Genomic DNA, 27,148 nt, shown 5'->3' on the forward strand with positions numbered 1-27,148 from the left:
TTTCTATATATTGCCTTTTTTTTATATATATATATAAACAAGGCTTCAAGGCTTGAAACTTACGAATAATAAAAATAAACTAAAATAAATAAATAAATAATAAAAACAAATTGACCCAAGACATGGCAAAACTTGGCACACAGGGCAACATAGCTAACTTACTTGCTGAGTGCAAACCAATGAAAAAAAAAAGAAGCCTATTTCGAAGCAAGCACATTATTTACTTTTAAGCAAATCATAGTCACCCAAAACATCATATGTTGTCATTTCAAACCATTTAGATTTTTCAAAATGCATCTCAATTGACAGCTAGCACGGCATATATATTCGGAATCAGGTGAGAAACTCAACACCATTTCACACTTAATATCCAATATTAAGGTGAGAAAAGCATAGGCTTTTGTTATGCAAGCATGTGGAAAAAAAATTGACAAAGTGCTTGATTTGACACATAGGTTAGCAGGCGTTTTAAACGTTGATATCACTGAGGATCAGCTTAATTGATTTTGGCATCCAATATCGGGACTGCGATTAGAATTCGACCGACTGTGCATGTACCACACAAAAAAGCATATTTAATATAATGACATCTGCGACTGCTTTGATTAAATGGTTCTGTGTTCAATTTGACAAGCCAGAAAATAAAGTGGATGTCTTGAAATGGTTGGCTAGCCCATCATGTTTTTCAACAAAAAAGCATGTCAAAGTTCAACAGAGTTGCCACGATTGGCAGAGCCCGTACAACAGGGGTCACCAACTCGTGTCATCGAGGGCACCTATCCAGCAAGTTTTGGGTTCAGCTCCACTCTGAAGCACCTGATTCAAATGATCAGTTTATCAGGAACCTCTGCAGATGCTTGATAACAATCCTGTTAATTGGAATCAGGTGCATCATCATCAAAAACATACTGGATAGGTGCCCTCAAGGACCTGAGTTGGTGACCCTCACTGTACAACATGCTAACTGCCATTTGGTGAGGAAACAAGTGGCATTAATGACATCTTTTATGTCTTCCTTACCTTGTGGAAGCTGCTGTTAAGTCTTCTATGTTCGTCCAAAGCCAAATAAATCCTTGAAATCTCAAATGTTTTTAGTAGTATCGTATTTGGATGTGAGTAGTCGACAGCACAGGTCGACTGATGCTTCTATGGTCAAAATATATTCCACCTGAGTACAGATATTGTCACGACTTGGTGGAAAAAGGTGGTCTAAAATCATTCTTTCAGCTCCGATGTTTGTCTTTCATTATTTATTATCTCTTGTTTTGTTTGAAAGTACATATATTCGCATCTTGTACATTTAATCTTCCATTTTGAAAAAGTGGCTGGCTCAACATAATATATTACTCAATATAAAAAAAGAAAAGTGAATATGATAGTTGTGAAGGTGGTGATTCAAAAATTTGGGCTCACAAGCCTCCTCTGCCAGGAGTCTGGTGTACTGTTAGCCGCAGCTAGTGTTTTTTTTTTTTTTTCGACTGAGGTTTTTTCATTAAATAGCGAGCCTAAACACATTGCAGGAATATATTTCATACATCATGATGATTTCGGAAAGACAGAATATATAACCGGAGTGTTTGAAAGCATTGTATCCGCAGTATACAGGGGGCTAACGAAAGACTGTTGGTATTGCATCGTTTGTTAGGGATTGTACCGTCTACTAAACAGTACAGCAAGGTGTAGCCTGACACTGTGTTTCCTCCTTGAACAGGACTTACCAAAATTTTGCCACATTTAATGAATAAAAAATAAAAAAAAAATATTTTGGAAACTAGGTTAATAAGTTCATACCAGTCAAATATTAACCAACCAAATATTAATATGTATTTTACAACTAACTCATTCTCCTTTTCAAGATTGATGGGTGAGGCTCCGCCTCTCCTGCCTCCCCCTGACTGCAGGTTGCAGGGCCTGACACTGCTTGGTGACCAGTCTCTGATGTAGCCTGGATTTCACCTTAAATCAGCTGGGCTTGTCTTCAGCATCAGGTGACCCAGAAAAGTATAAGCAGTTAGCATGTAAAATAATCTGTAGTGTTACAAAATTAGCAAATCTCTTCTTCCCTGCTAGCTCCACCCTTTCACTGTATCTATTGTATCCATAATTGATTCTTCAAACACTAAAAAAAAACTATCAAACCATACGTGCTCAAATGACTAATTCCCAAACGACTTTCCACAAAACAGCACATTTTAAATGTTTAAGATCAATGGGGTTATATTCCTGTCAAACATTCTGCCAAATTATGAATCACTTTAAAAATTTGTCACATGGCACAGCGAGGCTTCGAACGCCATCATTTCTGGCCTCTCACCCAAATGGATCAAGCCTCTGCTCCATTACTCGACACATGCCTTGAAGCTCTGGCATCTCTCATAACATCACTGATGTCCTGCAGTATTTTAGTAATCTAGTACTCAAGATGTGAACTTGAATTTATACTATTGTTTACTTATACGTACTATAAGTAAACAGCTTGTTTAGTTAATGACTAATGTTAAAGGAGAATGTAAATGTAATATTTATGTATTCAATGTCTTGGTAGTATTAATTTAAAAATCATTATTGCGTGTGTGTAGGTGTGTGTTGACACTGGTGGCTGATTGTGTGTTTAACTTGCTCATGCAAGCTCACTATTTACATTAAGAGTAATTGTGATGCATTTAAGGAGCTGCTGACCCCCGCTGTTCAAATGAGTGAAGTCATTAGCTTAACCAGGAGGTGTATTCTAGCAGACGCTGGATAATAGAGGCAGTGAATGGAGAAATAAAAAATAACAAGTAGGGTTTTGGTTGGCTTAGGAGTTTGTGGTAATCCACGAGCCAATAGTACTTTTTAAATAAATGGTTTATTTTACAGCGTGGATATGTTTTGTCCCGTTGCATTTTTCTGTACATTGACAAAATTTCCACGGGTGTTAGTGCTTTTTTTACATTTCAGATAGGTTAAAATTGATGCAAGTGCATAACGAGACTTAAAAGTGAAATACATAGTGCTACCCTCCAAAACAAGCACGGCACGCTGCTACCACTCGAGAACACGTTGACATATGAAGTGTTTCCCCAGCTTCTGACATCTTTATAACCACTTTAGCGCAATTATCTAGCACTGCGTGCTAGATTGGATCAAATCTGATGGTGCCAATGTAGAAATGCAATTGTCTTCTTGTTCTCTGGAGTTAATCCTTAACAAAATCTTACATTGACTTCTTCAAATGTCCTCCAATATCCCAGTCACTTTCATCAGCTGAAATATTTAAATTCCTTTTCAAAATATATTCATTTTTGTTTTTTTAACAACTATACATTTTACCGTACTTAGTTTTGTAAGTATCCCACATTTTAATTACTGACACTAGAGAAACTAAATGTATTGTGCAAATGACAAATCTAAGTGATGTCAAACTTTTAAAAAGAAAAACACCAACAAATACAATACTTACCTTATTTCTCGAGAACCAGATACGTTTTATTCTCCTTCCTACTTCCTTTTGAACATATACAGCAAATTTCATTGAACTGAATATATACCGAAACATTCTTTTATTTGCTTCTTTTTTGTGTTTTTTTTTTTTTTTTTTGTTCTCACATTTTATTTTAATATATTTATGACATATATGTTAAATAAAAAAATAATTAAAAAAATCAATCAGGATGATTGGACAAATTAATATTTAGCTGTGTCAAAAAATAAAGCATTGAAACTTCAAATCATTTTATTGTTGCAACATCATTTTAAGCATTTACGTCCATGGGCATGCGTACATTGACTCTTGCACTACTTGAGTCTTGTCTCGTTTCCGCGCCACCCCCCATAATCACAACAGTATTTCACTCGATATAAGATGTAGAAATGTCTCTAAAAGTTGAGTAATTTCATCATTTTAAAAACACATACCATGTGTTGTAGTTGGGCAGGTATGGTCTATGTAACCAGTAAAATCAGGGTTAGACTTACTGTATGATCACGTTTTTGTAAAATTCACCCAAATTGCAGTAAAATTGCGGGAGAACTATGGTATGATTTTTTTGTCCATTCATTTATTGGTCTGAAGAATTCTTTACATGGCAGTGGATGGTGACAAATAAATGGGGAATTACCATTATTCAGTAATCAAGTTTGCTATGCTGTAAAATTTACAGTACAGAACATTAACCTATTGTTTGTTTTAAACCGGACAGAATTTCAAATGCAACATTGTTATTTTTTGCCAGAATGCAAAACTAGAAAAAACATGAAGTGCGGAAAAGCTGCAGGGGAGCTTGTAAAGTCGACAGAAATCTCCAGTTACGGGTTTAAAGAGCGCTTCAAAAGAATGGGATTTTATTGTATGGGCACTTCCAAACTACTGCCATTTCTAGCTGCCAAGTGTCTGTTATCCCCCCAATGAGATTTAAATGAAGACTAAGATCAGTTTCAGTATATGGAGCATGTGGAGAATTCATTTGTTCTGCCATCAGTAGACAAGCCAGGAGTAAAACTGGCTTGATGGTAGACCCCCAGAGAAACAGGGCTGTCACTGTGAAATGGCTTTCAAAGAAGTGTGTATAAGGCTGCTTTGTACATATGTGAAACAGGATCATCTTTCATGCACTAAAATAAATATCGCATACACTTTCTTTAATATACATAAACCCTGTGGTTAATTCACCATTCTGTTTGAGCCGAGTCACGTTGTGTGCCACCAATTACTAAAGTCAGTAACATGTTTGTGTTTGTGTCTGAGAAACAGCGCTCTTCTTAGTAGATCCATGTGTTTAATGCTATATGGCTGACACTACCTCTACTACGTATTGAATAGTTTTGGGCAATTATAGCTATATAATGCAGTACAAAATCACGCAATACGCATTTTGGAATACATTGTTCAGTTTCCAATATATCGCGTATTGGTTTTGAAGTGCTTTATTTTCATAATATTTCTTTTTTTTTTCCATGTAATTCATTCCAAGTGCTTCCAAGACACCACATTAAATGTTACGATACATTACCTTTCAAGTGAGGCCATGTTCCAAAGCAGAGTGGTGGCAGAGGAGAGTAAACAGCAAGAAAACTATAATACAAAGCTAGCATTTCTTTTTTTTTCTTTTTTTTTTGGTAGTCACATCTTGGGCTTCCACAGTGTTCACGTCAACCGTAGTAAGCTCTTATATCTGTTGTATGTTGAAGCACAATAATATCTGACTCCTACTTTTCATCAACAAGCAGCTGTATTAACAAGCAGTATCTCATGTTGCATTTAAGTTAAATTGGAATTTTCAGACTGACTTTTGTGTGTTTTAAATTTGTTTTTTTACATGTTACAAAATGTTCATAATATGAAGAAAAGAAACCTGTACAGAAGTGACCATATCGCTGTGCAATTCTGTTGTGGGTTGGTGTTGGTTTTTCAGTTGTTTTTTGTTTGTTTGTTGTTTTTAATTTTCCAAGTTGTGGGTTTGTTAGTTCTTGTGTCTTGTTGCTATTTGGTTTCCCTCTCGTCTTTTCTCATTTGCATGGTTTGTTTCCACCTGGCTGTGTGCCTGCACTCCTCATGTCATCCAGTCAGCTTCCTCTGCCTTTTGTTTCTCTCCAGATGTTTCGTGTTTCCTCGTTAAGTGTGAATCTTATTTAGGTCCCTGGTTTGCGGTCTGTTAGTTGTCAGGACCTTGTTTATGTCAATGTCACTTATGTGTTCCACTACCTCCTTGTCGCTGTTACCCCATGAGATTGTTTTCTGTTTCAAGTATTTTTAATTACTTTGTCCAGTTTTGTTCCAGTTTGTCCTGCCTCAATTCTGAATTAAATCATCATTTTTGAGCTGTTTGACCTCCCGCTTTCCCTGCTCTTTTCGGGTCCACTGCGTTCTTCTGCGTCACCCAGCATGTTCAAGCGTGACAATCTCGAGGTTCTACCATATTTGATGAATTATAACAATAGATTTCTCCTTGTTTTTGTCATATTTTTTTTCACCAACACGAGTGATGAAGAAGATTAGTTTTGTTTATGGTTGAAGAGCAAAAATGGCAGAAAAAGAAGAGTAAAAAGTGCTGCACAATAAGTATGGCGTTATATTTGTGCCACAATTACGCACGCGCGGAAAAAAAAATTGAGCGGAGAAAATCAAACTGAGCGAGCGAAAACAGATTTTGAGAGCAAGAAAAAAACTATTGAGCGCGTAATGATAAGAGTTTGAGCGCGCGCCGATGGAGTTTGAACACAGAAAAAGAAATTGCTCGCTCAAAATTCCTCTTTGCTCGCTCGGGATAGCCCTCTCTCGCTCAACGTCTCGCTCTCGCTCGCGATACTCCTCCCTCCCTCGCTCAACATCGCGTTTGCTCAACATCGAGCTCTCGCTCGCTCGAGTCGTCCTCTGCGCTCGCTCAGTTCTGTTCACGCGTTACGTTTGTGCCACAAAACCAGCCAATCAGAGCTTGTAAAAGCACTTTGATTGACACAGCTTAGTATCCAATGAGATTGCTTGTACGCTATCCGTTGACGCACTCTCGTTTGCCCTGTGTTCACCCGAAAAGGGCAAACGAGTGTGCGTCAACACGGACTTGGGCTGGAGAATTACTTTTAATATTATTATTATTACTGTATTGTATCATTTGACAGAAATACCTTGTTAGTTTTTGTACTTTAATAATATAAGCCCACCCCTCCCGCCTACGTCGATGTGACGCACTCTCGTTTGCTCGTTCCGGGTGAACACAACAAGCAATCTCATTGGATACAAAGCTGTCAATCAATGTGCTTTTACAAGCTCTGATTGGCTGGTTTTGTGGCACAAACGTAACGCGTGAACAGAACTGAGCGAGCGCAGAGGACGACTCGAGCGAGCGAGAGCTCGATGTTGAGCAAACGCGATGTTGAGCGAGGGAGGGAGGAGTATCGCGAGCGAGAGCGAGACGTTGAGCGAGAGAGGGCTATCCCGAGCGAGCAAAGAGGAATTTTGAGCGAGCAATTTCTTTTTCTGTGTTCAAACTCCATCGGCGCGCGCTCAAACTCTTATCATTACGCGCTCAATAGTTTTTTTCTTGCTCTCAAAATCTGTTTTCGCTCGCTCAGTTTGATTTTCTCCGCTCAATTTTTTTTTCCGCGCGTGCGTAATTGTGGCACAAATATAACGCCATAAATAAGAGGCACGTGATTAAGTGCTACCTCTATTGCTGACGCATGAGTGCCATCTGAAAGAGAATGCGACCAGTGTTGGGAGTATTACAAAAGTAATGCAATTACTGTAATGCATTGCAAATTACAAAAGTAATGAAATTACTGTAATGTAATTCCTGAAATGCTTTGCTTTTTGCTGTAATGCAGTAGTGCAATATATTACACACAAAAAAATAGTAATATTGTGCTTGTTACAAATCAGAGTAACGTAATGCATTACAATACATTTTTAGCCTGAGGGTGGCCTGAAGAGTTGTCCACACATTTAGATGTGTGCCATAGTAACATGAAGTTTGCCAGGAGAAAACACGCGGAGGATTGCAATTTGGGATAAATCAAAGTTCTCTAGCTCAGGGGAGCCACTTCCACCTCAAGAGGTTACGAGATTCATGGGGGAGTATGTGGTACTTAGAAGATATGCTGGCGATTTCCACAGTGGATTCACCAGTGTTTGGAAATCTTGTCATCAAGTTCCCTGTCGCAATTAGCAATATTGACAAGATCAAATAATTCTAATTTTCACTGTATAATCGCTATTAATAATAGTCAATAAATAGTTGTGGTCAATGTGTATCAAGATGAAGCATACAAAAACTCACGTTAAAAATAAAAAACAATGATGTAATCTAGCTGCTAACGTTAGCTCCACTGAAACCATCAATTTTTGAAACGTCTGTCCCTAACCTAGTAGACTGAACTTGAATTTCAATATTTACAATGACATTGTGGAATGCTTTAAGTTTTTTACTGAAGCATAAACAACGCATACCTATGCTGTTAAGCTAAGTACTAAAGGGATAAAATACGTAAGAGGATTCTATATCTTGTCATGTATTTAAAGGTTTAGAATACAATACAGATCAAATGATTTGTTCTGTTTTAAGGCTTAAGACAACCTTCCACTGAATGTGCGTAGTGAGCTACATTTAAAATGGCAAATCTATAGTTCTAGTTATGTTGGTGGGAGTAATATGAAAGTAATGCAATAGTAATGCAATGCATTACATTTCAAATCCAGTAAAATTGTAATGCAACTATGTAATTACTTTGATGACAGGAATAAGTAATGAATAATACATTACAGTTTTGAAGTAACTTTCCAACAATGCTTACGACATAGTAACACAATCAGAACTAGGATACATAGAATTTGTCTATTTTAATAAACTACTGTTTTTTTCAGTCAGTGCTAATATATATGCCACAAACTTTTTTTGTATTGTTTTTAACAAACATTGCCCAATATATTGCAATATGTATCGCAAAACGGCTTTGCTGTATTGAAATATTACAATATACTTAAGACACAATACTACTTGTAATAAGGTTTAAGGGTGAGAAGTTAGAAAGACAGTGCAGTACAGACATCACCAACTCTACCTGGTTTCCTCTTGATGGAATTCTTCACTCTTTTACACTACAGTGGTCATGTTAATTAGGGGGCCGTCTGATCTCTCTTCTTCCTCTCCTTCCTCTTTCTCTTCCATAGTTTACTTTCCATTTCTCTTTTTCACTCACTTGTTCGCTCTCATTAAAGCCGTGGCTCGGTGTAATTAATGAGCTCATATCTTTTTCATGTCATAAGGGTCATGAGCATGCTCTCATATTCTGTGAAGTGTAAGGGCACATGAGTTAGAAGGCACTCAACATAATGTCCTTTTTTTCTTTTTTGTAGAAGAAGATATTACAAATGGGGTTTGTCACCTATTACATTCATACTGATAATTGTTCAGCTTTCCATTCCCTGTGTTTATCTACTTAAGGTCTTGCTCAGATTCATTTGTTCTTTTAAAATACTTTTTCTTTTTGACGCGCATCAAAACACAGAATTCAAGTGATACATTGTTGTACAAAGCTACACTTAATATATTCTATTATCTGATTCAGTCAGTATACGAGATCAATCCGTTGGGTATCGTAACACAAATTTGCCGTATGGCGGACAGTCCAAACCTATTTTAATTCACTAATGCACGTAAAAAATTGTATACACATATTAAAAAATGGTATCAACATAGTTTAGTAAGTGCTGTGTGTGTGTGTGTGTGTATATATATATATATATATATATATATATATATACACAATTAGAAAATATCATAATTAAAAAAAACAAAGGATTTATTCACCTCTTATGTGACGAGCTTGTTATGGCCATATTCCCTATTGAGGTATTCCCCCCTTCTATGTATTTCTTGAGTATCCCCACCTTTGTTTCCATATAAATCATCTTCTTCTCTCTTTAACATCACTAGCAATCTTGGGACCCATGTCACACCCAGACATGATCCAGTCCGTAGCGTGCCACCCATTTTGATAGTGACACCGACCAATAGCAGACCAGTATCTTAGGGAGTTTTGACGCAGACCAGCATCTGAGTGATGCGTTACCCCGCAGGCTGGTTGACGTGACCAGCAATTACCAAAAAAACACTGAAGATGGAGACAACACAACACAAATACAACCAACCCCTTGGGTCATGACAGTTTTTTTGGTCATGTGTATATATATATATATATATATATATATATATATATATATATATATACACACACATGTAAGACGAGCGACGTTTTAAACGCATTTGGATTGCCCGCCATACGGTGAATTCATCTTACAAGCCCAACCACGGAATGGACTAATCTAGCACAGGGGCCCACTGAATATATATACAGTATGTATATATACAGTAAGTATATATATATATATATATATATATATATATATATATATATATATATATATATATATATTCAGTGGGCCTCCGTTAAATTTATCTGTCCAGGCTTGAAAGGCGAATTCACCGTATGGCAGGCAATCCAAACCTATGTTAAATAGCTAATAGATTTAGAACCAATCAAAATTGTACAGGCATATAAAAAATTGGTACCAAAATAGTAAGTGCTATGTATATATAACATATATGTATACAATCAGAAAACATCACAAATAAAAAATATAGAAATGATTTACTTACCTTTGAGTGGCGCTTGTTTTACCCATATTCCCTAGTAAGGGTAGCCGAGGCTAGGCTCGCTTCGTATTTCTTGATTATCTCCAGCTTTGTTTCCATATAAATCATCTTCTTTTTTCTTTCACATTACTCGCAATCTTGGGACCCATGGCTAACCAATTCAAGTTTGAATTAAGCAGTAAAATGCACTGTCAATATGGTTTTGTAACCGATAGAAGAAAACTTTACCATTCCACCATTTTGAAACGAGTGAGGCCGACCAATAGCAGACCAACATCTCCGTGAGGAGACGCCGACCAATGGCAGACCAGCATTAAAGTGACTGGTTGCATGTAAGCATTGAACGCAACAGAAAATAAGTGCAATTACCTAAAAACGCCTGCAGATGGAGACAAATCAAAACAAATACAGCCAACCCCCTAGGGTCATGAGGGTTGTTTTTGTCGCGAAGCTAACCCTAAAACTCAGTATTCCACATTGTAACATAAAAAAAAAAGCCAGGGACTCTGTCACCCGGTGGTCCACTGTATATTAAGTTCGTAACACGGACGGGGGCCCACTGTAATTATATATATATATATATATATATATATATATATATATATATATATATATATATATATATATATATATATATATATAGATAGATAGATAGATAGATAGATAGATAGATAGATATAAGAGAGAGAGAGCTCTGAAATCCAAAACTATAACCTTTGAATGTATCTTATATCGAGATTAGTCATACAGGTATGTAATAAATGCCTCTCTCTGTATGTCACATTTATTCCTCAGGTGTCTAGCTGAGACGGGCAGCGACCATGGAGAGGTTATTGCTGTATATGGTGCTGGCAGTTGCCATGGCAGTTCGTGCGCAGATCTGCCCAAAGCGTTGCGTTTGTCAGATCCTGTCACCCAACCTGGCAACACTATGTGCTAAGAAAGGTCTACTATTTGTTCCGCCGAACATCGACAGGCATACAGTGGAACTGAGGCTGGCTGACAACTTTGTCACAAGGTAAATGTCACAGAACCTCTAAACCCTTTCAACCTGACAGATTGTTGTAGACCAGGGGTCACCAACCTTTTTGAAAGTGAAAACTTCTTCTTTGTTATTGAATAATATGAAGGGCTACCAGTTTATGTGAAGACAGCAATCATGTTAATGATTTTTCACAATAATTAACATACAGCTGTAGTAAATATGTAAGTCAAGTGTAATCTGTAAGGAACAGCTGTAATAAATATTTAAGTCAAATGTAATCTGTAATGTAAAAGTAATACATGAATAATTGTTGGTAAAATTCATAGAAAATCACCAATGTTCTATTTCTTGTAAGCTATTTGAAGAACAGGCCTGCGGGCTACTCATGTGATCTTTGGAGGGCCCAAGGGCACCACATGTGTGACCCCTGTTGTAGACCATGACAATTGTCTTATTCCCTTGCAGTGTCCAAAATGTGTTATTACAATAGAATGGTAACAATGAAATGTATGAATAAGTGATTTCCAACCATCAGCAAACATTTGTCATCCTATTGACATCATGGGATGTGAGAGAATGCCATCGAGGACACTTTTTACATCTTCATCATGACAATCACAGAGTCACTCTGGTATTTTGCGTATGTCAGTGGTTCATGTCATTCTCTGGGGAATCCCAATATCTCAGTCGAGGCCTGGAAGGGTTTACAAATCCAGTCACACTTTACCTTCGTTATAAAGCCCGCTGACAATGGCTGTGTGGTGCTAGTCCACAACAGAGCTAATTTTGTTCGGGTTAGGGGTTATGCAATACCTGCTGCACACACCTTTATCTGGAGAATGTCAACGGATCAATGAGATTATTTCTGGGTAGTTGGAAAATAATTTTCTTAGGCCTACACAGGTCCAGTTCCTGAGACCGGCTAAGGAGTTTTTACATAATGCCCAAGATCTACAACCATTGCAAAATTGGACTGTCCCCCATGGCCAGCCAATTGTCTCAGATTGTGGCAGTGAAAGTTATGAAGTTGTGAAATACACAGATTCGTTTTCGACACCCATCTTTGAAGAATACACAGGAGCTCAATGATAAGATTACGAGTTTCGACATCTTTGGGCAGCTCTTTCTTTTACTTTGGACATCGTTAAATGGTATTTCAACATTAATGCCGAGCTCGATTTAAAAGCTGTGGCAAAAAAGCTGTGAGTTCCAAGCTGCTGTCAGGCACATGGTTCTTGAGTTCCATCCATCTGTTCCCCTTCTTTCAAGATTGAAAGAATCTGGGGATTTGGATGGTTAGTGTACTGTTGCCTGTAATAGGGAAGGGGACTCAGACAAAACTGTGAAAGTGGCATCGTAATCGCTAAACAGAAAGGGTGTTCACTTGAGTGGTTGATTTGGAATTCCTGTGTGAAGGCTTAGGGTTCATATGTTATGTAAAAACAAAGGTACAACAAGGCATGAGGTATATCAGATGGGAATGCAAATTACAAATAAAAAGTGATAGTAAAACACTAAGTTAAAGTACCAATAAAATGGGCATAGGTCATAGCAAAGTGTCCATGGAAATAAAGTAACAAACAATGGAAGCCAAACAAAGGGAGGATTGGGTCTCAGCTTAGGAACGCATCTGGATGGACCACAATGTAACAAGGAAAACAGATACCAATTTATTAAAGCACACAGTAATTGGAAATGAACTACGAAATGGAAGTTTCCCAAGAGTGGACCGAACTCAAAAAACAACAAGGATACAGGCATCAAAGAATAATGTTGTTCCTCAGCTTCTGCTGCTGCACTTAAATACTCTGCCAATTGGAGATGGTCTCCAGGTGTGCAGCAGGAGACTATGCCATCCCAGATAACTAACGGGAACTCTGCAACTAGTGAGAACATGATTACCAGCAGTGTTGGGAGTGATGCATTACAAAAGTGATGGAATTACTATAATGCATTATTTTTTACTATAACGTGGTAGTGTAATATATTACACACTGGATTCACCAAATCCCAATTATGATGCTCAGCGATGGCTCACCACAAGAAAGTAACTCAACTCTCTATCTCCATTATCAAATTTGCGGATGACATCACTGTGGTTCGGCTCATCTCAAGAGCTGAGCTGGGATGAGGATGAGAGACCGTTAGCGTGGAGTCTAGGGAACCACTTTACTCTGAACACCGCAAAAACAAAAGAAGTGATCCTGGACTTTCATAAACACAGCAGAGACCCAGGCCACCCATCATCCAAAGAAACATGCCACTTGTTCAAGCTCTTGGCTGGCTAAATCTCTGATGACCTCTCCTGGACCATTAAGACCACAGCGGTTGTGAAAAAAGCCCCGAAGTGACTCCACTTCCAGAGAGTGCTCTGAAAGAAAAAAAAAAAAAAAAAACACCTTAAGGAGCAGCTGTTGGTGGCCTTCTACTCAAACACCATTGAGTGTCCAATGGCAGGTACTGTATTCTCAAATTATTTGGAGTCAGGCACCCATTTTAGAAAGAACATTTCCCAAGGACCCCCGTTTGCAAATGTTTACAGCAACAAAACAAAAAATCATCTAACCCTTTACCGGGCACAGCAGCCGCTTTCTGACGATAGTCTAAACAGGCAAAAACAACCTTTATTGAACTCACATTTTTCTATTTTTAAGTCCTAAACAAAACATTATTTAGGATTTTATAGAAATTTAGGAGTATTTTCAGGCATACGTTAGAATTGAAGAAGAAGAACATAACAGACCCTAAACTGCGGTCTGCTAACTTATGCCCTTTTTTATTCAGCGACAGATTCAATTTGATAGCAGGTATTTTTTTTTTTACCTTTCAGCTGTACTGAAGAAAATAAAAATTGCAAATTCCACACCTCCTTATAACAAACTGGGTCAATTTCCCCCAAACAGGTTGCTGCTAATTATTCAGTCAAAAACAGCATTATAAAATAAAATACCGCTTTAGCTTTGCTGGCTTCATCGCCTCGTTAGCAGGTAATTGTAGACACAACATGCATTTTGGCAAATGTAATTAATTGAGTAGTACTTTAAAAAAAAAAATTAGTTCTTTCAGCGGCGTGTTATTTGAAAGGGCAACCCATAGAGTGCCAGCCAATTTCGATGTTGACGCATCTTTCAAGACCAACAGAATTTTATATTGTATGACTATGTATGCATAAAAGATTGGTTTCCATTCTTTACCGAGGAAACGAATGTGGGATTCTTATTCCTTTTTTCTGTTCCTTAGTAATCACTGTTTGAAAATACTGTAGGTCAGTTGAGTGACACCAAGCTATTTTGGACAAAAGTGGAAAATTAACTTTTTGGTGAAAAGAGGTGTTTTCTGCGCAACAGTGACTTTGCCACAAATATTTTTTAGGATCATCTGAAGTGCCTCAACAGTCCTTCCTTTCAATAAAACATGAACATAAACAGTGAAAATGTGTTTTTAGTGGCAAAATAACAATTTGCGTTTGTATATAACTGCATTACAACAGTGCTCGATTGGCATAATATTAAGGGGAGCACTGGCCATGAAAGTCATTATCAATTAAAAAAAAAATAGTTGATAAGATTTCTAGTCAATGGCACACAACCAAAGTATTTTACATGACAAACATTCTCGTTCATAGCATTGAAAGAGTTAAACTAGTTGAAGTACCGTATTTTCGCACTATAAGGCGCACCTAAAAGCCTTTTAAAAAAAGCTGATGGTGCGCCTTATAATCAGGTGCACCTTATATATGGATCAATATTGAGATTGGGATTTGTAGATCGGGAATGAACTGATAAAGTAAGCTGTACCTGTTTCTTTTGTGTGTTTACAGTTGAACAAGGTTGATCATATTGACATTGAGTTATTATGCTATTGAGAGTTTAGAGTTATTATTTGAGTTATTATTGTTATTGCTTTGAGTATTACTTTATTGTGATTGCAAAAGTTTTAAAATATGTCATTAATTGAGGGTGCGCCTTATACATGGAAAATTTTTTAAAATATGACATTAATTGAGTGTGCGCCATATAATCCGGTGCGCCTTATAGTGCAGAAAATACGGTAGTTGCTTTATTGGAGAGTCGATTACTTTCACAATTTAATGTAATATAAAATAAAATTATCACAGATAATTACATTAGTTTATTTCAATGAACCCCTGCACTCAGGCCATGGACCCACGGGGGACGGTGGACCCCACTTTGAGAACCAATGTACACGGAGTGTACTGCAGCCATATGGAAAGCCATGCAGAGGCTAATTCACACTGCCCGGCTCTCTGCCTTTGGAAAACATTGCCAGCTCTCGCTACCTGAGCAGCGCAATGAACATTATCAGACACTACTCATCCAGGTCATGCTTTTAAAATGTTGCCCTCTGGTTGGCACTATAGTGCTCATAAAAGCCAAAAAGAACAGACTTAAGGACAGCAACAACAGCAAAACAAGAACAGACAAATGTCAGTAACCACTTTCCTATGAAAGCTCTGTTTTTTTAACTTGATTCTATTTATTGTTCATGTCTAATTAATATGCATAAGAGCAGCTCTCCCAATTTCATTGTATACCTGCTGCCCAAGGACAATAAAGGCATTCTGCTCCATCCTACTGGAGAAATTGTTATTGGAAAATGCATATATACAGACACTCGAAAATTAAATGTGCAACTGCAGTACAAATCCAGCCAAATGAATGGTGCTTTTGCAGACAGGGCAAATATTATTTCTGGATGCGCTTTTAAATGCTCTTCAAACATATTTTCTACCTGAACCAAAGTGGATGCTGCGCAATGTGTTTCCAACGCCAGTGTAAATCTATTGATTTTAATCTCGTACAGAAGATCAGGGTTATTTTGTCATGACACAGTCGTCGTTTATTCCAAATCATTATGGTTTTGCAGAGCCCTTCACAGTCATACTTACCGAATAAACACACACACACACACACACACACACACACACACACACAAATATTTTGTTTTATATATATATATATATATATATATATATATATATATATATATATATATATATTTATTTATACACACACACACATATACCCACATACTGTATATACTGTATATTGGTTGGCAACCAGTTCATGGTGTGTCCCCCTACTACCCGAAGCCAGCTGGGTTACGGAAAATGGATGGATATATTTCCAAATCATAATCAATTGAAGTTTATGTTCCCATTTTGCCATTAAGCATGGAATATGTCTGCAGATTTCCGACCATCAATAATGATATAAGAATGATGTTAACGCTGCACTTTTCTTTCTTAGTGTGAAGAAGAAAGACTTTGCAAACATGACACGGCTTGTTGACCTAACATTATCCAGGAATACCATCTCCTTCATCACACCTCATGCCTTTACTGATCTTGAGAACCTCAGAGCCCTGCATCTAAACAGGTAAAATCCAACAAAATGCTGGTTCTATTGTTACTTGAAAGCTGCAGTCTGGATAGTTACTAATGGTTGCCTCCATGTGATTATATTGCAGTAATCGGCTGACAAGGATAGGCAATGACACATTCAGTGGCATGTCTAAGCTCCACCACCTGATTTTGAACAACAATCAACTGGTGCTGATACACCAGGGAGCATTCAATGATCTGCTTGCACTGGAAGAATTGGATCTCAGTTATAATAACCTAGATTCTATTCCATGGGAGGCCATTCAGGTAAAGTACATTTTCTAAGGAAATGTGGAGCTGCCAATATGGTGTAAACCATTTTGACTGGGGTATGAATGCTCTGCAAAGTCGTTTGAAGGTACCGCAAATACGTTTGAACTTCTTGGTGAAGTTGTTTGAACATACTGCAGTCATTTCAAAGTATTGGTAATGCTGTTTGAACATATTGGTAAAATGCTGGCCTAGGGCAAAAACACACATTTTTTTTTTCCCGTAATGTCACGGGGTATTGTAAAATAAACTGGACATGTCCAAAAAGATAGCTACCCCTCTACCCTTGATTTTTGTTCAACTTGCATCAACACTAAGATGATACACCCTGTAGCAGTGGGGGGGAGAGCACATTTTACAAAGGCTCAATCCCATCGTTCACGGTGAAGAGCCATTCAAAACAATTAATTATTTATTAAACAACACATTACTAATCAGCAACATTTTCTACAAGCGTTCACATCAGATTTCTCTGTGTATACGTTGACCTCGTGTATAAGTCGATCCCCCCTTTTACACTTCAGTTTGGGTGAATTTTACAAAACGCGAGTAATAAGTCTATCCCTGAGTAGTCGTTACACATATCATGGCTTTCCAATTAAGATACATGGCTTGTGTTATTAAAATGACAAAATTACAGCTTTTTTAGACGCATCTCTTTATCGTATATCCTTTATCGTAGTAACACACTGGTGAAGCAGTGGGCTGCAGAAACGAGATACGTGTCAGGCAATGTACACGCATAGTCAAAAATGCTGAAACTAATGTTGCAACAATAAAACAATTTGAAGTTTCAGTGTGTTATTTGTTTAACACAGCTGAATAAGAATTTGTGGAAAAGCCCTAAAACTCATCATCACAATCTCACATGCCAAATACTGTAGCTCCTCCCATTTTGATCCTGGACGTCCTCTCCATCCTGCTTGTCATTTTTGTAAACGTCCTTGTTACTCTTCCATAGGTTGTCATCTTCAGACCAGTCCAATTTATTTGAATGGAGCTCTCCAGAAATGTTTTGCTGAAGCCATCTTTACCCAATTGACGACTGTGGCGAAATCTGAGCATTAATCGGTTTCTCTTCGCTGTGCTTCTTAACCCACCTGCTGACCTCCACGCATGCCATGCCACTGCTCTCGCATTGTTGTCTAGAACAGACAAGTCAGGCTATCGTTTCCTTTTCATAATGGGTCAAAAAATTATCCACACAGCCTTGTTGTTGACAACAAAAAGGCAATACGTTGGCGCTTGACAAAAGTGCATTTGAAAGTGAAAATGCTCTTAAACGGATGCTTACTTTATCGAATTAGGGGTATATTTTTTAAGCCTTGTAAATGACATATTGTTTTATATTTTAAACTCAGATATGTGGAGAAAATTGGTCTGGTTTTGAGTTATGCAGGTATAAGTTGACTCCCCAATTTGGGGGTTGAAAATGAAAAGAAGAAAAAAACTCGACTTGTCGACTTTGTTTTTTTACTCTCTCTCTCTCTCTCTCTCTATATATATATATATATATATATATATATATATATATTTCCAATATGACTGCACTAATTAGTTTTAAAGCAGTTGATCAATGTTAGAATGATTTCACAGTACATAAAAACAAATTTTCAGTATGTTGGAATGACTTTAACAATACGTTGAAATGGTTTCTGTACAAATGTTTAGCTTTTGTTAGAATGATTTTGCAGTTTCAATCACATAGCCCAGTCAAGACTATAGACAAAAAAACCGCTTCAGTACACTTATACCTAAATGATGTCAAATTATTTCTAATATACGTTTACCTTTGTTCCTCTTGCTCCTAACACCACCCCCCATGTAGTAGTGTCATATAAATCAGAAAATCTAAGGAACTATAAAACACATATTCAAATAATTAAATAATTTGTATCGCTCCCTCCAACAGAAAATGACAAGCCTCCATACACTAAGTTTGGACCACAACATGTTGGACTTTATTCCAGAGGGAACATTTTCGTTGCTACAGAAACTCAACCGGCTCGATGTCACCTCAAATAAACTCCAAAAACTCCCACCAGACCCTCTCTTTCAGCGAGCACAGGTCAGTTAATGAATGTCTTCTGCAGTAATAGTAGAAATCACTTCCAATATTTTATATAAAAATACGATTTTATATGAAGCACATTGAGTCACAGGTGGAAGTGCAATTTATTTGCAATAGTGTTTATTTGAATCTAATAACATTTTGAAACTGGATTTTAGGTTTTGGCCACATCTGGGATCCTGAGCTCCTCAAGCTTCGCGCTGTCATTTGGCGGAAACCCACTGCATTGTAATTGTGAGCTACTTTGGCTGCGAAGGCTTAACCGAGAGGATGACTTGGAGACGTGTGCGTCACCTCAGCACCTCTCTGGACGATACTTTTGGTCTATTCCTGAGGAGGAGTTCCTGTGTGAACCCCCACTCATAACCAGATTCTCACATGAGATGAGGGTGCTCGAAGGACAAAGAGTGTCTCTGAGGTATGTAACACTCACCTTCACTGTCCTGTTAGTGCCTCTCAACATTTTCTTCCAAGGACACAAAAAACTATATATGACATTTCATAAACATTTTGTATCATTACTTTTAAACTATAAGAAAAGGACTGACACATTAACTGAACACAGTTTGGCCTGTTTTGGCTGTTAGTGGGTGCAGCTGAATATATGAGATGCACGTGATCGAGCAGCATATCTATGGAGGACCGAAACTGGCAAAATTCAATAAATAAATGTACCAATCGATAATTACATTAAAGTGTCATTAATTTAATAATTAATGTTTCATTAGTTAAATAAAACATTAAATTAATTAAATATTTAGTAAATTACATTTAATTAAAGAAAGATTTATTTAATCACTGACATTTAATGAATTAAATATTGAATTAATGACACTTTTAATTAATGAATCAAATGTATTTAAATGTATATACCGTATTTTCCGCACTATAAGGCTCACCTAAAAGCCTTTTTTAATATAAAAAGCTGATGGTACGCCTTATAATCAGGTGTGCCTTATATATGGATCAATATTGAGATATGGATTCGTAGATGGGAATGAACTGATAAGTCTTTACCTGTTTCTTTTGTGTGTTTACAGTTGAACAAGGTTGGTCATACTGACATTGAGTTATTATGCTATTGAGAGTTTAGAGTTATTATTTGAGTTATTATTGTTATTACTTTGAGTATGACTATATTGTGATTGAAAAAGTATTAAAATATGTCATTAATTGAGGGTGCGCCTTAAATATGGAAAAAGTTTTAAAATATGACATTGAGTGTGCGCCTTCTAATCCGGTGCGCCTTACATGGAAAAACTTTTAAAATATTTCATTATTTGAGGGTGTGCCTTATAATCCGGTGCGCCTTATAGTGCGGAAACTATGGTAATTAATTAATCAAACATTGGATTTAATTATTGACACTTTTAACGACACACTGTTGCGGCGTTTCATGCATTTAGTTTATCTGTCTGTCAACCTCGCTCGCCCTCGATGGGCGGGCTCTAACACCTGATTGGTTACCCTGCTCTTCAAACCAAGGCGGGTCCTAACACCTGGTTGGTTACCCTGCTCTTCAAACGAAGACAGAGCAGGGTAACCAATCAGGTGGTAGGACCCGCCCATCGAGAGAGGGCGAGACTTACAGATAAACTAAATTCATTACTAAATGCATTAATTTACGATCACAACATTGACCCAAGAGTGACCACAGAACCATCCACTTTGGTTACAACCCCTTTTCTGTCTTGGTTTGTGGAGCAGGTGTTAGAACCCACCCATCAAACTTTGAAGAGCAAGGTTGACAAATAATCAATAAACAGTATGTGATTAAAAGTTTAATTAATGAATGAATTAATTGTGTAATGAAGTAGATACATCTTCAATTGCTTAATCAATTAAGTGTATCAATTACATACATCTTTAATTAACTAAATGTTTTATTTTATTAATGAAAGATGTATTTATTTAGTGGAACTTGTATTTAATTAGTGAAACATTGAAATATTTAATGACACTTTTATTTGATGATTGAATGGTACATATACAGTGTTTATTGAATTTTGGCACTTTCGGTCCTCCAACCATATCAGCTCCTGAGGGTACCCTGGTGACCTGTGTCCAAGCAAGAGGAAACATAGTCCTATTTGTTTTGTCATGTCCCTTATCTGTGAATTGTTTGCTCTGGATGACCCATGAAAGAGCTTCTGGCAATGTGGCTCAGAGCATCATTGAGACACCACTGACTGACTGAGAAATAAATAAAACCCAATAAAACCCCTTCGAAATTCCGTCAATCATGACAAACAACATTTTTATACTTTTGTATTCCTGTGTAAACATGCAATCACGTATATCAGTCGTATAAAATTAATTTATTGATTTGATTTCTATTACACGGCCAAAAATAATATAATAGTAGGAAATATTCTTTATACGGTCACAGGGTTATAAGTGATAGGGAAGATTTCATTTCAAAATGCAGATGCTGAGTTTTGAATTCCCGGGCAGGAAGCATAGAAGAAGACCAAAGAGGACCTTTACAGATATAGTGAAAGAGGATATGAAGGAAGTCGGTGTGATGGAAGAGGATGTAGGACACAGGCTAAGACGGAGGCATTTGATTCACTGTGGCAAATCCTGAAGGGAAAAGCCAATAGGAAAAGAAACATGTGATTTATAATTGATTGGAAAAGTGTTACTTAGTCTTCTGTGTATATAATTGCTTCTCACAAAGCACTTTTTTTCTATCCAAATACAGTTGTATTGAATAGAGTTTTGAGTAGGATATCCAAATACCTAACTATACTGGATAGCTGCAATCCAATAGGAAACGACAAGACAAGATGCTCTGATTACCTACAAATTACATGCCTGGCGATGTGACTTTTTAGCTGAAGAAAAGGGTGTTAATATATTCTTAGAACAGACAGAGAAACAGAGAACAAACGTTCTCAGTTGCAGCTTTCATTGCAGTAGCATTTGAAAAATGAGCATGTAATAAAAGTTACTCTCCTGTTTAGGCTTATGCACTTTCAAGTTACATGAGGATTTGTCTAGAAGTCTGCTCAGTAAAATGACATTATTTCAAATGCATTTCATTATTACTCATTAATTTATATTACAAATTACAAAAATGTCTTGTTCTCAAACTCAGTCTAAAGAAACATCTCGTCTTATGGTATTTGTGTCTTGTCCCATTCCTACTGTTTACCATGTTGTCTCCTTTAGTACATTAATACATACATAAGCAATTAAACAAAAGGTTTATCCACAAATATTCATATGTTTATACATGAGTGTAACAGTGTAAATAAGAAAGTACAGTGTACATCTATCCATCTATGACTGTCTGTCTATCTATCTAATATTATATATATATATATATATATATATATATATATATATATATATATATATATATATATATATATAGGATGTCAATAAATTATTATTATTCAATGAAGAAAATGCAGGATCAACAAGTTATTCTTCTTCCTACCCCTTTTAGAACATTTTAGTAAAACTACATTTGTCTTCCATTTTATACTATTATTCTTTTAACTTACACATTTCACCATCAAAATTAGGTTGATTATGTTAATTTTGTTTTTTGATTGTCTCCATTGTCCATTTTGCACTATTGTGTTTATTAAATTTCCACATTTTACTGACAGTATAATATGTTGTATTTCACTTAAGGTAATTGAGATTGTTGTCATTAAGGGTGATATACTGTAAATACATTTGACTTGAATTGTCATATACAGTGTTCCCTTGCTACTTCGCGCTTCACCTTTTGCACCCTCATTGCTCCGCATTTTATTTAATATTTGTTTTCATTGTATATTAACTTTCACTTATATATCGCTTTTCTACCTTGGATACTTAAAGCGCTTTACTTTAACAGTCATTTACCTACTAATGACGCAGCATCAGGAGGAACTGGGGGTTCAGTGTCTTGCACAAGGACACTTCGATACGGTCTTGATGGTTGGGGGATCCAACCCACAGCCTCTCAGCTGGGAGACGACCACTCTACCAACAAGCCATGCTGCCCCGATCATGAAAAAAAAAAAAAAAATCTAGATTGCAGCGAGTCCCACTGTGCGGGTTTCCTGCATGCCAAACCGATGGGTTGACTGTAATATAACACATGCTATGGGCACTCCTCTCACGTCGACCTAGAATTGAACTTGTAGCTGACCAAACATGACACAGAAGCAGAGTTTACAATCAAAATTCCAATTCAATACAAAAGTAGTCTAGGTAACATCTTCCCAAACGCTTTTTTTCTGAGTCAGGCCCCCCTCTCTTCTGCCCTGCGTTCAAGTTGACACTTGTGCGCATCGAGGCTTCATGAAGAGGAATTGCCAGGCAATCTGTCCATCAGCTCACGGGCAACCTGAGGGTTTGAGGGTAACTTTGGCCCTCCGTGTTCCTCGACTACAGTCAAGGGATGAAAACGGGGAGAGATAACACTACAGTTATAGTTAAAGGTTTAATAATTAAAATTTTAAGTAAACAGGTGTACTGCAGTAATATTTGTCTTAAATATGTAAAGTAGATATACTTGTCACATTTAAAAAATTCTGGCACATGCATATACGTGAAAATTACTTGATTATTAATGACTTGCCGATTTCCCTTTTGACTGGGAGGGGAGTCATTCCCCATGAAGCACGAAAAACGAGGGAACACTGTACATATAATAACCTATTAATAATTTAGATGTTTTTAACCATCAACAGACTAGTGCATTTTGTCTAATCGCTGATGACTTTTGTTCTCGTCAATAGATGTAAGGCTAGAGGTGACCCAGAACCAGCAATACACTGGATATCTCCTGATGGCAAACTAGTTTCAAATTCCTCAAGAACACTGGTCTACACAAATGGAAGTCTGGACATCCTCATCAGTACTGTAAAAGACACCGGCTCTTTCACATGCATTTCCTCCAATCCTGCTGGTGAAGCCCACCAAACTGTGGACTTAGTTATCATTAAACTCCCACACATCTCCAACAACACCAACAACATCCAGGAGCCTGACCCAGGATCATCTGACATTTCCACATCTACCCGAAATGGAAACAACGGAAACAACGTGACTGGGGATGTAAAGGGTGGGGTAGAAAAGAGGGTGGTGACCGCTCAGGCAACATCATCAACGGCACTGATCAAGTTTAACTTCCAGAGGAATATTCCAGGTATTCGGATGTTCCAGATCCAGTACAATGGAAGCCAAGATGACTCACTTGTCTATCGGTAAGTCAGACAAAATCATTATATGCTCATTGAATAAAACACATTGAAGTTAGACCAATTATACGATGGTAACTGAATATGTTAATGATTGGGGTAACGGGAAGGTTGATGGTGACAAGCCTCAGCTGTGTAGATTGCATTACATTGGAATGCATGAAATTTTAATGAGTATGGCGGAAAAGGATTATATTGGTATGATTTGGAATTAGGTGATATGAGAATTAATACGTCTTCATAATGAAAAGGGTAACCGCAAAAATTGGAAAAACACAATGGCTTGGGGGGAAAAATAACAACAACAACAAAAACAGTCCAATACAGCATATGTAATGGTCAGAATGCTGAGTTACTCTACAAAAGCAAGTTGGTACAGTATTGGTATGTACATATGACCATTCCAACAACCAAACAGGTGTGTGTTCGCACCAATGTCTACTTACGCACCTTACCAAAAAAGCCCTGCAAATATTTGCAAACGTCAATTGACTCTTAATCTACAATCAATGGGCATGGTTTTGACAGAGAAAACAATCTACCAACCATTTGACTTTAATTTGAACACCTTAGTCTTTGTCATTAAAGCTTTTGTCTGGTGGAATATGCTGTTTTCTAAGGATTAATTGATATTAAATCATGAACACCTGAGGATGATTGGTATTTGAGCAAAATGTTAACTCTTGAGAAATGGTAGGATGAAATAATTGTGTAAAACTCCGTCAGAATTATCTTTCATAGCAATGCTTCATTTGTGCATTTCATTACCATGAAATAGAAGCACATTGAATGTCCACAGTCATGTTAGTATGAGTGACACTCCTATTTATATTGTAAACGGTATTTCTAGCAATATCTTTGTTCAATTGTATATGTTGTAAAATAGTGAGAAAGCAAATGATCGGTACAATGCCATGGCACAGTTTTTTTGTTTGTTTTTTTACCTCTAATATGTTTTTTATCGAGTTTGTGATTTCATTTCAGTTGGAATCATGTAGAATGCCTTTTTTTCCAAGACCATTTTATTGGTCAAAAATAACTGGTTTTGGCAGTCTGTTGTTTCATTAATATTCAATATGTGAATAAGCTTTAGTCTGATTGGTTCTCTGGCTTCAATTCAATACAAATAACTGTTTTTCTTTGATTGTTAGCTCTCAATGTTGTGGCCCTCCCCCTTCCATTGTGTTGAGTCACTCATTTTCTTGACTTGAAGTTCAGCGAGCCAGAATTTTACTATTTGTGCATTTTGTGGACGATATCAAACTAGAAATACATTTCTGAGTTTTAGGCGACAGCACCACACATGCGCACGCTGGTCTAAAGCTTGGTTTATGCTTGGTTTATGGTTGATGTATCTGCGAGGTCGGCACCGTTTCACATCGTGAAATTCGTCATCATTCTTCAATCATTTCAGCAACCATGGCCCTCAGTGTGGCATCTGCACGGGCCAGACTTTCCGCACCACATACTGATTGAAGTTTCTAAACCATGCGAAACCTCCCTTGCGAAAAAAAAATGGCAGATGCGCTACTGCTAGCGGTTTGCCTATATAAATACTTTTACAATTCGGCAGATTTAAGACCTCTGCGACCAAAATGTTGCCAACACCAACTGGAGAGAGGTTTAAATCTTGGTAATCTGATCAAATGAATTGGTCTTTTAACTGAATTATATTCCCCATTGTGTTGTTGAGTCTTATTTAATTGACAGGTGGAATACCTCATTTTTATTATTTTCCTTTGTAGTATTAGTAGGCAACATGACAGTTTTTTGTTTTGTTTTTTCTTGTCGTTGAGACACGCTCGTGTCGATGTGTTGTTGCTGGTGTGGCAAAACATCGACTGGCGGGGTGGATGGGGAACAGAGTATATCTGCGCGGAGCTTCAGTCCCCTCTGGCAATGTCAGCGCCAGCCACACACTCATGTCTACTTTCAAAATAACGAATACATCTTTTACTGGATTGAAATGAAGTCAAACAGCTACTAGTGTTTTTTTAGACTCTGTCTCACAATGTCCTGTTCTATTTTTTTTTTTGCTATGTCCAGCTTAAAATGAATTTTTAATCATGCCTGTCATATGTCTACTCTTCTTGCTTAGTGGCTGGCTTTGCATAACGTAGCATCAAGTAGCTCTGAACCATCCACAGGACACAAATTGCTAACATCGCATGTACCATCCTGTTGGCCTTGTTTATTGGATACTAAATATGATTGGTTATAAGACATTTATTGTTTCCTGACTATTTGGCATGGGCCAGCAATTCTGAGTCTGACTTGCCTGGGAGATTTACACTGATATGAAAACACATAAGAACAACTAAAACAAATTGATCCCATGCCAATTTACAAAAGAGAAAAGGCTTGAGTTATTATCAAGCTGTGCAAGACCATTGTTGACCATTGTTGTAGCAAACTGAATTTCTATGATGCCAGAAATCTGACGCACAAAAACTCATTGTTTGCTCCCTTATAATGCATGACACCAAAGAGTCCTCTAAACCAGGGGTTCTCAAACTTTTTGGAGTCAGGGATCCCTTTTGGAAAGCAAATTTTCCAAGGACCCCCATTGCAAATGTTTGTGGAAAGAAAAAAAAATGTTCAAGCCAAACATAAGTGCCCTTTGTTTTCAAAGGACAGTAAGTGTATTTGTTACTTTTCAGCTATACTGCAGTTTAGAGAATAAAAATGCAAATTGCATGCTTGCTAAAAAGATTGGTGCCAATTATTTAATCAAAAAAGAGCATTAGCTCTGCTGGCTCCATCCCCTCGTTAGCAAGCAATTGTAGACACAAAACACATTTTAACACATTTCAAAATTATTAGATTTTTAAAAATATGTTAAACTGTTTGAATTGACTGGTTTACCGAAAAGAACAGGACAGAACATTGGGTTATTAAAAAAATAATAATAATAATTAAAACTGAGTCATTTGCCTTAAAATGGACATATCAGTGAATGGTTGTCTCTGTCTTTCCCTGATGGCCCTTTTCAACATAAGCTGCTGAAATTACTTGCAAATGTCTGTTCTTTGACTCTCTTCTCAAAGCAGATTGATTTTCTTTTAACTCGCTTGACAAAACATA

General features: G+C 37.1%; 1 protein-coding gene across 3 annotated transcripts in view; it reads left to right on the forward strand.

The window, feature by feature from the left end:
- lrfn5a (leucine rich repeat and fibronectin type III domain containing 5a) overlaps nucleotides 1–27,148 on the forward strand; it is a 161,653-nt gene that overhangs the window by 99,821 nt on the left and 34,684 nt on the right. For 2 of the 3 annotated variants that reach the window (XM_088433377.1, XM_088433378.1), the window contains 6 exons: nucleotides 10,926–11,148; nucleotides 16,386–16,514; nucleotides 16,606–16,786; nucleotides 18,702–18,857; nucleotides 19,019–19,278; nucleotides 23,603–24,070. In XM_088433377.1, the coding sequence (XP_088289503.1) occupies nucleotides 10,952–11,148; nucleotides 16,386–16,514; nucleotides 16,606–16,786; nucleotides 18,702–18,857; nucleotides 19,019–19,278; nucleotides 23,603–24,070 (1,391 nt within the window). In that variant the 5' untranslated portion in view covers nucleotides 10,926–10,951. Of the gene's footprint in view, nucleotides 1–1,856; nucleotides 1,989–10,925; nucleotides 11,149–16,385; nucleotides 16,515–16,605; nucleotides 16,787–18,701; nucleotides 18,858–19,018; nucleotides 19,279–23,602; nucleotides 24,071–27,148 lie in introns of all 3 variants that reach the window. The other variant, XM_088433379.1, reaches the window with a different exon arrangement.

Source organism: Hippichthys cyanospilos, chromosome 14, assembly GCF_059441005.1.
Source record: "Hippichthys cyanospilos isolate Australia breed blue-spotted pipefish chromosome 14, RoL_Hcya_1.0, whole genome shotgun sequence".
NCBI lineage: Eukaryota > Metazoa > Chordata > Actinopteri > Syngnathiformes > Syngnathidae > Hippichthys > Hippichthys cyanospilos.